This window comes from Triplophysa rosa, linkage group LG17 (assembly GCF_024868665.1).
Source record: "Triplophysa rosa linkage group LG17, Trosa_1v2, whole genome shotgun sequence".
Classification (NCBI taxonomy): domain Eukaryota; kingdom Metazoa; phylum Chordata; class Actinopteri; order Cypriniformes; family Nemacheilidae; genus Triplophysa; species Triplophysa rosa.
This window is the reverse complement of record NC_079906.1, coordinates 16520847-16535587: the sequence shown is the minus strand read 5'-3', so window position 1 is coordinate 16535587 and position 14741 is coordinate 16520847. Positions and strand designations below refer to the sequence as shown.

Here is a 14741-nt window from a genome sequence, read left to right as displayed (position 1 = left end):
CAGAACGAAGTGACATGTTGATGGCATTTCCAGTGAAGATAGTTTTAGTAGTTCAGAGAAAAGCAGACTTGCACATCAGCGTCCTACGCTTGGAAACATCATCTAAAACCCAACTGTTTTGTTCAGAATCCTGTCGAGCTGCCTTAATGTCTATTGCCTACATGTACAGTAGGTAGCTGACTTCTAAGAAAACAATCTAACTTAAATGGAATCTCATAAGTGATGACTTGGAACGCTCTACGTAGGAAGCAGTTCTGCCTGCCACACAAACAGAGCTCTGCACATGAGACTCAATTGATTTTGATAAAGTTAATGATATTTTGCATACAGTAAAAACGCTTAAATACACACAGCACACACAAATACTGGGAACAATAATAATAATATTATGTTCTATTTATATAGCGCCTTTCAAGAACCCAAGGACGCTTCGCAAAAAGGAACATTCACACAGTCAAAAAATAAAATAAAAAGTCATCATATCTACAATACAGCATTATTTTTTTACTCACTCCCTTGTCATTTCAAACCTGTATGAGTTTCTTTTTTTCGCAGAATACAAAAGATGTTTTGAAGAATGTTGGTAACCGAACAACGGCGGTACCCATTCACTTCTATTGTATGGACACAAAACCAAGTCAATGGGTACTGCCTTTGTTTGGTAACCAACATTTTTCAAAATATCTTCTTTTGTGTTCTGTGAAAGAAAGAAACTCATACAGGTTTGAAATGAGTAAATGATGACAAAATTGTCATTTTTTGGGTTAACTGTCCCTTTAATTAAATTAACTGATAACACTTTAAAAGAACTTTGTATTTGTCATCATTAGTAAATACATTAACTGACATAAACTAATGATGAGAAATATAGTTTTTCACCATTTATTAAACTGAATATTATAGCTAATGCCAATAAATGTTTGTCACTGTTTATTAACTAATGTATTAAAAATGTAAGTAAATGCTGAAATGAAACTTAATAAATGCTGTAGAAATATTGTTCATTGTTGGTTCATGTTAGCTAGCTAATACATCAACTAATGTTAACAAATACAATCTTATTGAAAAGTGTTAAATCTGTTTTGTATTTAGAATGTCAACACAGCAAATGGTACATGCCACTGTTGTCTTAAAAGACAGCATAATTATGTGATGCCTTAAAATATTGTCTGCTAAGAAGATCCCTTTGTTTTTGAACAAAGCGAACATATACTGCTGTTTTATGAAAGGTACTTTCGCCAGAAAACAGAAGGAATGGTTCGGTTACAAGACGTTATTCATGCTACCGTGAAAGAGGGACTATTTATTCTGATTTACTGATCTTTTCCATTAGCTAACACATCAGCAAATACAGCAGTTGGCTCCAGCACCCCATCACCTTCTGGCTTCTGCACGGCAGCAAAAACAGAGGCTGGGAAACTTCAAAAGCTCTTGATGAGCAGATTAAAATCCAGCCAGGCAGACATGATCATTATGCAATATTTATACTGTACGTTCGACTGTTTGTGTCTCGCATACGATGAAGAGGTCTCCCGTGGTGGACCCGGCAATAACGCGCACCGTTGCCTGTGCGAAATCAGCTGTGAGATCAAAGGGGTCCCACACCGAGTGAATATTTCAGAATGAACGATTGATTTTCTGCAACGAACCCCACCAAGAGAGGCTCACAGACGACTGTAATTGGAAATGAAAGGACAGCCATAAATAGAATGCGCAAATTGCACCAAACCGAGGCTCAAAGTCCAGAACAGAAGCTCAAAATGGACGAGAGGCGGAAAACGAGGGGGCCGTGGGTCTGCGAGACGTGAGAACGGGAGGTCAACGTGCGATGGAGTTTTATAGTTGCAATAAAAACGTTCTCTTACCGTCACAGTCGCCCAAGTGAGACGTGTTTCCATGCTCGACGTCTTGCTCGAAGGGAAGTCTGTGGTGAAACGGGGAAACAGAAACAGTAGTTGAATCATTCATCAAAAAACCACATAAATAGGCTGTAAAACCGCAGAGTCTGAATTACAGTAATGCCTGTGTGTTTTTTGCCTTTGTTTGAAAAGACCATTTATTTTATGAAAGAAAAACACTATTCTTAAAGCTGTCTTCAAGGCCACTTCTAAAAAGCCTTGCTGTTATTGCCCTTTGCTCCTTTTGGCTTTGATAATAAGCAATTGAAAGTATGTACAGCGTGTGCATGGGTTAAACTCTATCCCGGCGCGTCATCACGTCTTGAGACATCACAGAGCTCAATTAGAGATGTTCTGTGTTACCTTAAAGCCACATTAATGAAGAAGAACGACCGCAGTCGGCTCAGGAATAGCCTTGTTCCAATAGCGCAAGTCAAACAGAGGAAGGGCCGAAGGCTACAAGCAGCAGAAAGCGTGCACCGGGGGACCGGCCTCTTTCCACTATTGTCGGCAATTAGTCAAAGCCCAAGACAACAAGGCAGTCAGGGGTCTTTTTTTACTGCCGGGCCTTGGCTTTCCAGAAGATACGTTTGCACCCGTGTGGTTAAATGTCTATAAAATATAATGTTTCAACAAGCTGCAGGCGCAAAGCTGTAATCTCCAGAACTCCTCTGAGAGAAGATGGCAGAGTTTTTAGACTACAGCGGTGAACCACGTTGAGAATTAAAACGAGTGCCCAGAATCCAAACCAGCGCTCTCTTGAGGATAAACATTATTATTTTACTGAGAACTCTATAAAGAGTGATAAACAGCCAAGGTAATTCCAAAAGAAATAAAACTTGTTTTGCATATTCACTGTTTGTGTACAGTATATGTTAGCAAACAGCAGTAATTGAAAGCACTTTCACAGCGTTTTCGACTGCGAAATTCAATTGATATGAAAATTTTTCTGTGTTATGCAAGACGGCATCGATCCACAGGTTGACCGTCCTTGGTAAATCAAATCAGATCTGAGCAGTGGGCTATAATTGGATAAGGGTGCTGAGGTAAAACCCTCTTTAAGTTTTCGCTGTCAGAACTACAGGCAGACAACCTGTATTTGCACACAGAACTCAATACACCGTCTCCCTGAAGACAGATACACTTTCACAAGTGAAACGGGCTCGTATTTAAACATAGAAAGAACAATAACAAGGGAAATTTATCAAACAAACATGGCAAGCCACTAGATGATAATGTAACCACAATTCTTTTTTATTTTTATATACACTACCATTCAGAGATTTAAGGGTGCTGCGTGTCATTTTTTTGAGGATCTATTGACAGAAATGCAATATAATATACAGCACTGTCTTCAGAGGTGTATAAAGACCATACGTAATGAAGTGTTATGTTTTTATCACCTTAGAATAAGCTATTTCTATCTACACACACCGTGGGTCCCCTTACATGGAATTCGCCATGTTGTTTTTACAGTAGCCCTAAACGGACAAACTGCTCTACAGAGAGCATTTCATAAATACGTTATTTCCTTTGGCAAAGAAGCAAAAACGTGATGACATCTTAGTTCTGTGTCAGCCTGAGTCGACCTCGAAAAAGGTGATTTTTAGCGCAATTTAAGCTTAGCAAACCAAGTTATTATACAGTTCGTGTCATGTTTAATTGTTGATCGGAAATATGCTGTTTAATTGTGATTTTTGCCAGTGATTTTAGACATATCTGCATTCCCCCATTCGAGTAGATAGGACTGTAGACTTGCTATGACGTAAATAGCTGCCCAGAGGAGTTGGGCGCCGAGCGGCACGACTTCCGTAAAGGACTTTAGCCATACTCAGCGAGTAATCTCATGTTTATCTAAGGCTTTGATGGGGGTTTATTCATATATGTTATATGTGCAGCAGCAGCATTCCTTATATGCACACAGCAGCATGTTGTGGATGTATTGGCAGTAGCAAGTCTTCGTACTTGCTCCGCCACAGCATCAGCGTAGCAGATCGATTCCGCCAAGACCAAATACATTTATATGTCATGCACACTACCATGCTAAACCCTTCGAGAGTTGTCATGACAGAACTTAACAAAACTATGGTAATGTCTGACTAAAAATCAGAATAAATAAAAAGTGTTATATCTTAGTATCCTCGGTGGAGTCACCCTTTGTGTAGAGTTTGTAAAAATGAACTCCTGGCATTTTATCAAACAGCTTAAAGTCCCAGTGAAATTAAAAATGACAATTCTTATTTTTCCATGAAATATTGCAGCGTTTATAGTAAATAGCTTATCAATGTGGGTCATTTTCTTTTGTTAAATTCATGTACCCTCATAACCTTCAGTTAAAATCTGAAAATGCACTTCCGCCCTGAAATGACTATCCATCTCAAATGACGTTAATTAGACGGCTTGGCCGAGGCATCCGTTAACTCCTCCCCTTCAACTGTCAGTCTGCTGCCAGCTTCATTTCAAAATCAATGCAACAGCTGTTTTTACACATCCAATCAATTGCAGTGAAAAACGCAAGCCACGCCCACTAATTTTCTCCTTTGAAATTCCTTTTCACTCAGAAATGTGTCAGAATACGGGAGTAAAAACGATTGCAACTTCCGGTTCACGGGGCGTTTAAGAACACTATATTTATTTATTTATAATAGTTATTTTTGGCCTTTTTACGGCTTTATTTGGATAGTTATATGGCGGGATGAGAGAGGGGAGCAGGAGCCGAGAAAAGCCCACTGAACCAAAAGCACCAACCAAAAACTTTCATTGATAACATTGTTCAATACAATTCTATTTTGTAATGAAAGAAACATAAATGCACAGTTACATTTTTGTCTAAACTAAAATCAGACATTTACCCACATGCCTTCAGATCAAAGGTCTGTAAGGTCAGAAGAAACATTTCACTGAAACTTCTAAATGGTAGTGTGCACAAATAAGTGTTTTATCTCTAGATATATTCCACAAAACTGTATTAGGTTCTTTCTTTGGCCATGCCTAATAAATCCGTGTCAGGCAGTACAGGTGTAAGCTCATAAAATCTATGATACATGTGCCCGACTCAAAACTCACCTGGTACCCGCGCGGAGGAAAGAGCAGGTGCTTCCTTTGGTCCAGCCACAGTATGGGTCCCGTGAGGCGATGCAGTTCCTGTGAAAAAACAGGAAAACATGAATAGTATCCCTTAGCCTAGCACAGTATACGGTTTAATTCCGCTGGATTTCACCCAAGTACGATCTTCCCGGTTCAGTGCACACATTAGACGCGTGACATGTGTTATTGAGTATTATGCCTCAGTAGGCTGCATGGATGGCCCGTGGGCCCAGCACACAGCATGCAGGCTGGTGTAAGATTCCACTATGTGCCTGACCACTGGTCAGAGAAAGAGCTATGAACAGAGCGAGAGTCCACAGTTGAACCGAAAATGATTTGGACCCTTGAAAATGCCTGAAGGTCCTTGCATTATATAAGAAAATTTAAACCAAGTGCCATTTGTTTTTAAAGCATACAGCAGCAAAGCACTTCAAAGCAACACATTTTGCACGCAAAAGAAATGTGTTATAGATTTATAAATCAATAGATTTATTGTTCTGAAGGATTGTGTGTATATTTAATTGCTACAAGTCAGATGGTTGTAACTGTGCCTCAGATGCAAATCCATTGCATCTGTGTTTGTATAGATGGGATAGATTTATCAAATCCATTTATTGGTTGGGCTGAGGAAGTTCCTGCGGATCCCACTTGCTGTGTTCCTCACAGGAGGTCCTGTGTATATTTAGCTAGCACATTTTTTGCCAAGTATAAAGGTCGTGTAACACAAGCAGTTCCTTGGGCTAAAAACTTTCAAGAATGTTGAGATGGAAAGGTCAACATCATGTCCCGAAGGGTTATGCTGCACTTCAACTAAATAATTAGCTTCTATAAATTCTCCCCTCAAGCATTTTGGCCAGACTTGCTTATTTTTTTGTATCAAGAGAAATCTAATACATTGGCAAGCCACCCAACCACTGCTTAGCACAATACAACAAGTTGTAACAATTCAAAATGAAGCCAGAAGGTATTTTGACTTTTTTGGTTCTCTGAATTTGAGGAGCATGCCCATAGCTAATGTGATGAAGTACTACTGTCAACTTGAAGGTTTTTATTTGATTGCAGGTAAGGGTTGATATTTTGGCATTGATATTTATAGATCTATAGATAGATGCCGCCATATCTGAAAATTAAACTAAATTAATACAAAAAAGGGACATCCTTAAATGGAAAAAAGATTAAAGGGATAATTCTCCCTAAACTTTTTCATAATTGACTTCCCCTCTTGTCATTTCAAACCTGTATGACTTTAAGGGCTTTCGCACCACAGGAACGATTTCATAGTTCTGGGAAAATTTGCAGGAAATACCTGCTTTTTGTTGTGTTCGCACCGCAGGAACCGGACAGATTCTTAGTTCCGGAGAATCTTTTTGGAGGAACACTTTAGCTCCTTCTCCGAGATAGGGTCTAAGCCAGCAGGACAGGAACAATCCGTGATGTAAGCAAACGCTGATTGGCCGAACTTCTGTTGTTTGGTTGTTTGTCGTTGTTTGACGGACGTGCTTAAATGACGTTGCCTGCGACCGGCTTACGTCACTAAATAGTTCCTTTTACAGGTACGAATGCAATCGGGGAAATGGCCTGAGGGAAAACTTAGTTCACGAACGACAGCCCTCTTTACTCGTTCCGGAACTTTGTTCCTGAACTTATCTGGTTGGAAAGCGCCTTTTCTTTCTTGAGCATAGCACAAAAGAAGATATTTTGAAGAATGTTGATGACCAAACATCGGGCCCCATTGACTTCCGTTGTATATATTCAAAGCCACTGAGACATTTCTCGAAATATATTTTGTGTTCCACAGAAGAAAAAGTAATTTACAAGGAGAATAAATTATGATATTTTTGGGTAAACTATCCTGTTAAAGGTTTAGGTTTAAAATATAGGTTCGGATTACTCTAAAATATTTAGCTTAAAGGTCCAGTGTGTAATTTTTTTGGAGGATCTATTGACAGAAATGCAATATAATATACATAACTATGTCTTTAGAGGTGTATAAAGACCTTACATAATGAAGCGTTCAGTTTTTTTTACTTTAGAATAAGCTTATTCTATCTACATACTGCTGGTCCCCTCGCATGGAATTGCCATGTTGTTTCTACAGTAGCCCTAAACGGACAAACTGCTCTACAGAACGCATTGGTAAATACGTTATGTCTTTCGTCAATGAAGTGAAAACATGACAACATCTTAGGCGATTTCATACACTGGACCTTTAATAAAAAAACAATGTCAATGAGCCAATGGGAAGTCCCTACTTAGACAGGTGGGTAAACGCTTGTCTTTGTGTACTGTATATGTAAGTGTTTAATTGTATTAAGTAAAAGATGCCACTTCGCTGTGTAAGATTTCAAACCCGAAGAGTTTTGGTGTGTGTCACTCACTTCATACAGCGGGAATGCAGCTGGCAGCGCGCTACAGGCACTTTGATCACACAGGATGGGAAAGCCAGGAGGAGGCTGTGACTGATGCGGTCCAGCGTGAGAGACAGCAGCTGTCTGGCCTGAGGAGAGTCCGGCCCACACCTGGAACAAACACAGTCCAAATCAATTTACCAGAAATTACGAGCGCAGAGAGAAAGTCAAAAACTATTTACACACTTTGAAGCTGGCCGACTTGGCTGAAACATAAAATTAACAAAGTTTAGACAGCACGTGGTCTGATACCGCTTTAGTCTAACACAATATATTGTTTTGTTGTTTAACAGAATCTACCACGACATAGTCACTGCAGATACATCAACTGTAGTTTATAAATCAAATATGGCATATGCAACAATAAATATCATGTTGTCTTTTGCACTTCCCACCTTGAATATTTTTGACAAAAATTTTCATCAAGAATTTATTTAAGAACAATAACTAAAAACAACATTATTAGCATAGATCACAACAATGGATAATAATGTTTTGTTTATTAAAAGCTGAATGGATTTTGATTAGCAGTCAATGTTTCAATCATTCCTCAGATAAAAAAATTTGGGCAATCCTAACAAAATTGTTCCTCTATATTCATCTATTCTCTCAAACTCAAACACTTTACAGTTACGTTTATACATTTATAGTCATCATTCTTGGAGTAAACAGACTTGTGATTTGGCTCCAATTAACAGTCTAAATTCATCCTATAAAAAACTAAAAGAAAGAGTAAAGCTCGGAGATGTGTGTCAACCAATCTGATTGAAATCTGCGAGCCTGGCAGCCACCCACTCCTCTATGCTTTAAACTTAATAAGCACTTAGCGCTGAAGAATCACTCTAGCACCTGGCAGGCTGGCTGTAACTCACATTTGTTTGCATACATACAGTATACGCATACATATGGTTATTGAAACGCTTACGATAATAGCCTTGATTGCGCGGAGAGATCATTAGTACTTTCTGCAATGAGCCACACGTAGCAAACACCTTCAAGAGTGAATAAGCCATGAGATCAAGCACAGGCTGAAAAATATACGTTGAAAAATGAAAGAAGTCTGAATGAATGAATCATTGCAGCCCTACGGCACCTTTTTTTCCAAGCAGCCAAAACAAGCGATGAAGAGCGAAGCAGGAAGAGAGAGGGTGAGATAAAGAGGTGCGACTGGCAGGTTTAAAGTGAATTAAGCGTAAAAAACAGCCTCTCTTGACACATATGAGCCGAGGAGTGAAACAGAAGAGATGAAAATGAATCACCACTATAGTTAGATCACAGAAAATAAGTTCCAACAGAAAAATTAGGCTGAAATAAGCCAAGCAACTTAGATGTTACAGAGCAAGAAAAAAACGAGAGGCGTCGAAAATTGAGATCTTGCATCAATTAACATTCAAGCCCTACTACCCCAATCCTGCTCTCTTTTTGCTTTGTTACTGTGGTTTAATTGATACAGACGATGAAAGGGCCACTTTAAAAAGTGTCCGACTGCTGCTGACCTTCCAGACCCCACGTGTGTCATATGATTTACCATCTTACAGTCGTGTGATGAGAGGCGGCAGAGGTTAAGTAAGCCTGATCTGATTATTTCACCTACACTCTTATGATTAACGCATTCCTGCTGTGATGACATTGCCACCACTGTTAAACACACACCTATAAACATGAAATAATAAAAGAGACTTAGTGATGTTTACACTGTACCAACCATACAGTATATTCTATCCACTAACCCTCTCCCTACCCACAAAGCTAACCCTCATACAAACCTTTCAGCATTTTTACATTTTCAAATAAAAAAATCATTTCCCTCATAGGGACTAAAAAATATCCCCACAAGGTTAAAAATAACTTTTTGTCGGAGTTAGCCTCGTGGGCAAGTGCTGCGACATGTGGCTCCGTGCGATCCGTGTTGGAATCCCGGTCGTGGTCCTTTCTCGATGCCGCCCCCCTTCTCTCTCCTGCTTCGCTTACTGTACTCTCTCCCACAGTTCTATCTAAATAAACGCAAAAAACTGGTACGACATCGGCACTGACAGCCTCATGGTTAGTGCACTGACACATAGCACCAATGCGCTCGCGGCACCCCAAGTTTGATATCGGTCTCAGAGGGTCCTATGCCGATCCAGCTCCCCTATCTCCACCTAAAGCTTCCCTGTCTGCTCTATACTATCCTGTCGTAATAAAGTCATTAAAAGCCCATAAATCTTTTTTTTAAAAACTCCTGGTACTATCCTTGTGGGGACATATGGTATATACAGTACATACATACAGCATATAGGCCTACACACAAACACACATGCACAAGCCTTAAAAACTGTAAAGACGTATTTTATTTACTTATACATTCAATTTTTAAAATGATGTCTTTAAAGACAGGGCCAATTTGGTTCACTTTTTAGCTTACATTTTTTTTTCACTGATTTACACAGTGTGGAGATTGAGATTAGTTTATGTTCACATTTGTCACTTTATTGTTTCAGCAAATCCCTTGTTTATTTGGAAATTAAAAACCCGCTGACAACTTTCACTTTATTTACACCATGTGTTTTTACTTTGGTGTGTAAAAAATGTGTTTTGATTTGAATTAGAGAGCCAGAGATACAGAGAATGAGAAGAAAACCAGACTAAACCATTTAAGAATGCCGACACAATTGTATCCATGGAAAATGTTGCTTACAAACTCTGCACCGCCTTCAGCAAGAGATAATAACCAGTTAATACCCCATCTGTTTAAATGATACGATTTGCCTCCTGTGGTCTTTCAACATGTTATATTTACCATAAAATGATGTTTCAACATTAACCTCTTCAGTACCTGTCAGGGTTGTAGCCTTCCAGTTCCTCCAGGAATATGTTGTTACTTGAAACTGTATTGTCTCTGTTTGGAGTGACAAGGAATTTGAGGATGGTGCCTCGACTGGAACCCAGGAAGAGGAGTGTCTGGTTGCCATAGGGACCCGCATTCGTGTCCACCACCATTTTATTCAGCTGGTCTCTGTAAAAAACATATAAAATCCAAACAGACCTTTCAACATTATTCATACTCAGATGAGACAAAGAGTAAAAGAGGCATTAAAATGAACCAAACCCTGCAGCCAAAATAGCAAATCACCCAAATCTAAAGAACAATTTGCATAACTGAGACAAACTGGCACATCTTGGGACAGCGGCACAGTCTCAGTGATTCAGCTTTCTAAAATAAGATGATTTCCTACAGGGTTTGAAATTACACAAACAACTTGTCACTATAATTTTTCGTCCTGTGCCCTGTGGGATGCTGTGAAACCCCAGCTGCTGGTACCCTGAACACTGACAGACGCTAAGCTAATGCTAGCAGACGTGGTAGTTTACTAGTCAGATGTTCAGAGAGAGAGTGTGAATCGTGGAGTAGTGAAGATGAAAGAATCCCATCCTGAGGTAAAGCATATGTGTTCATTGCTTAAAGGTGCAATATGTGAGTTTAAGGAGGATCTATTGGCAGAAATTAAATATACAAATACATAACCATGTCGTCTAAGGTGTATAAAAACCTTACATAATGAAGAGTTATGTTTTTATTACCTTAGAATGAGCTATTTCTATCAACATACACCACAGGTCCCCTTACCTGGAAATCGACATGTTGCTTCTACAGTAGCCGTAAACTACGGCAAAGAAGCAAAAACATGATGAAATATTTGTCCCGTGTCAGTCACCATAGTGCTTCGAAAGGGAGGGGTGAGCGGTGGAGTGAGCCACTGGTTGCAATTCGCAACCTCACCGCTAGATGCCGCTAAAATCTCAACATTGCACCTTTAAAGTTTACTGAAAAATCCTGCTATATCCAGCTACTCAAGCTAGCTGTTTGAAGCAGGTAATTTAGGGTTATTAACTGTCCCGAAGCCGTTCTAGATAGACTATCAACTTCTAGAAATGAGGACAACCTGGTAGCCTATGTTGGTGAAGCTGGCTGGAGTTGGTAATCCACATTGGACCATCAGTAAATTAATGGAAAGGAAAGCAGGAAAACTAGTTTGGACAAAAAGAAAGTTCGTCCTTACCTGACCATAGTCCTAACAATCCAAGGTCTCTGACCGAGCGATGGGACAGCTTCGTCCATCAATGGATGAGTCTTGACAAAGGTTAGCATGTCATCTGGGAAAGAGTTGGAGGAGTTGAACTTTGACCCCTGAATAGCACATCCACCCGGTCTGAGAAAAGAAAAACAGCCACGTTATGAAACTCTCTTTAAAGCTGCAAATTTCCCCGATATGAAACCATTTCATTTGGTACCTTGGTTTAGGCACCACCTCATCTGGAACAGGTGTCCATATTGACTCGGGTGATTTCTGCTCTTTAAATCTGCCTTCAAACACTCCAGCCAGCTGTTCCATGTCGAAGGCACACACTGCAGAGCCGGGAATACTGCAAAAAAAAAAACATGACATTTTTCTATAATGGCACATTCTTAAACCTGTTCGGTTTTATTCGATAACATGGCTGTGTGCAGAAAGATCAATGAACGGAACACAAAATAGGTTTCATTTATCACAAACGCACTGGAGACAACATCAGCCTTGACTACATTGAGCCGTTTGACAGTCATTTCAAGGCAAATAGAGCAGAGACCTACATTATCAAGTGCTGTCACAGGAAACCTTAGCTGACAAGCACTTCAAACTCACTGACCTTCTCCATCCACACAAGATATATTGCCAGTATAATATGTAGCTACACAAACACTGAAGCGTGATGTATAATGTGCAACAGGGCTGTATGTGCATATAAGATTAGCAGGTAAGTATTTGTGCATGTTCACACAAAAGACTCAGTTAAACACCCCTCTTTCTTTCTGTTCTCTCTGCTTTAAACTGCCCTGAAGTACAGTGATTCGTCTCTTGTGAAGTGACAGCTCTCAGCATCACAAAGACTTGCTTAAGAGGAGGAGAGAGTCATACAGAGTGACTCAGAGAGATGTGGGCGTAAACATGAACCGCACCATCTCTCTGTCTCAGCATCTCCTGGCACTGTCAGACGCTCTGAGTGAAACCACAGCTGTATTTTTATCGGAGAACTTTATCTCACGTCATCAACTAAGGTGCCCCAAAAACTCCAGAACGCCACTTTCTCTGTGGGTGCATTCCAAGGGTTTAACAAATCTCTAAATGATATGCTCAAGTACGCACCCTCAGCCTTTTGTTTGCGTGTCACAGTTCTTCTTCAAAGTTGGCCACACTGATCTGGCTTTGTGTAGTTTTAAGTGTGGACTGCTGGGTTTGTAAAATAAACCTCAGGAACAGAATCGAGGGAGAGCAGAGGCTTCCCATGGCATTGTGGGACACATCTGTCCGTCCATTTCACTGTGCGCTGGGTTTGTGTGTGAAGCTGTAGGCTCGACCGCTGATGAGGATGACCTACTGATTGACAGCACTGAAGCTGTCCAAAAGCTCAACGGATTGAGGAGCTTGACCGCTGTGACAACACAAGTCAAGTCATTTCTGACAAGGCCTCTTGCAGACCTCATTAGAGTCATCTCAGCTTGAGAGAGTTCAGACTCATCAATGTCATCAACCCGACATACTGCAGACCTTCTAAAAGGCCTGACAGGTGAGCGGCTGCAGCAATGGCTCTCCTCGGGAAGTGTGGTGTCTTCTCTTTTTAATTTTAATTTTTAACAGACATCACTGGATTTATGGCTATTAAACCTAACAAATTTTGCCTTAATCTAATAAAATATCCATATTCTACACAATGGGGTAGATGCATACGGGTCGATGACGTACTTCTGCTAAAATCTCAGCCAGGCTGTTGCATCCAGCGCCATAGGGAACAATGATACGTCATGGTCCCGTGTGCATACACTCCATTGTATGCCAAGTATTTTCTCTTTCTTTTTTTTCTTTTTTCTTTCTACAAAAGAAAGCTCAAACTCTCTTTCTCTCCTTCTCTTCATTCCTTCATTCCTTTTTTCTCTCCATATTCTATCTTTCTTGATTACCAATTTACTTAGGAAGTACTGTCATACAACACCGCTGTATTGAAAGAAATCTCACCACGTTCCTTTATGGTAGCACTAATAAGTTTGCTAAACTGAGCCGAAAAGTTTCCCCGTGAGAATGTGGGTCTGCGTATCTCATCTTCTCTCTGTCAAATGGCTTCTCCATTGCTCTTTCAACCTTTGTGAGCCCTCTCTGTCTCCACTCTCTCTTTAAATGGTCCTCAGCTGGCCCAATTCTGTGTGTGTGCTTCTCCAGCAGAGTCTGGCTTCATTTCATTTCCTCCTTCAATCTGAACTCTGCATCGTCCTCCTGCACTCACCAAGAATCCACTAAGAGGATGATTTAACTCACCTGCAGCCTCTCATTTACAGCAATTCCAGTCTATTACTCATGTCCTGCCTGGAGCCACGGCCCCACACCTAAAAGCTTCAGGAGCTCAAATGAGATGCAAACACCTTTTTCGGCCTCAAGGTTTCTGGAGAGGGAACAGGCTGGCTGCAGAGCACAGACTATTCTTCATTCATTTTTAGGAATGTATTTTATCATGTATACTTTTAAAAATAAAGGTTTCTTAATGGTTCTTCGATTAATCAAAGAACACTTATGAGATTAATTTTTCATTGTATGGGGTTCGGTTTGGTTTTTCAATATTCTTAAATATATTTGCTTTCAACTACACATGCACAGCTAAAAACTTCTCTTCTGGCATAGGGCTGTAAAACTCTTTATGGCGTTAATTGGAAATCTTATTTTATAAGATCGTACTGTCTGGATGAATTTTTACATTTTCTGTCAGATCACTTAGAAAATAAGCGTTGAATATTCATAACATATTAAAAAAATATTTAAAGGGAAAGTTCACCCCAAAATGAACATTCTTTCATAATTTACTACCATGCAAACCATTGCCAAACCTGTGCGACTTGTGCAGAACACAAAAGAAGATATTTTAAAGACTGTTGGTAACAAAATTGTATTGTATGGACACAAAACCGCTGAGACATTTCTCAAAATATCTTCCTTTATGTTCTGCAGGGGGGAAAAACATATACAGGTTTTAAATGACAAGAGGGTGAACAAATTCTATAGAAATACTATTGTGAACCACAGACAGTTCATCCGAGCATAAGTCAGGCCTATTGAGACAATCTGCACTTGATTACACTCCTTCCCATAATGCCTCTACCCATTTCAACCACATCCCCAACATGCCCTTCTCTCATTCCCATAGTCCTCCCCTGCTGCTGCGTCTGCCACATGCTAACCAGTCCAGGCAATTTGTCTGAGAGCTCTTTAACAGACCACACATCCTCACGGCAGGCTAGCGAAGCCCCCTGCGCTGTTTATAGAAGACTGCAGCTGCAGACGGG

General features: G+C 40.1%; 1 protein-coding gene across 2 annotated transcripts in view; it reads right to left on the bottom strand.

Annotated features, from left to right (window-relative positions):
• The window catches only part of sema6bb (sema domain, transmembrane domain (TM), and cytoplasmic domain, (semaphorin) 6Bb), a 104441-nt gene that overhangs the window by 18154 nt on the left and 71546 nt on the right, over positions 1-14741 (bottom strand). For both annotated transcript variants that reach the window (XM_057356846.1, XM_057356845.1), the window contains 6 exons: positions 11666-11797; positions 11434-11583; positions 10209-10388; positions 7364-7504; positions 4965-5042; positions 1866-1924 (listed from right to left, as the gene is read on the bottom strand). In XM_057356846.1, the coding sequence (XP_057212829.1) occupies positions 1866-1924; positions 4965-5042; positions 7364-7504; positions 10209-10388; positions 11434-11583; positions 11666-11797 (740 nt within the window). The remainder of the gene's footprint in view (positions 1-1865; positions 1925-4964; positions 5043-7363; positions 7505-10208; positions 10389-11433; positions 11584-11665; positions 11798-14741) is intronic.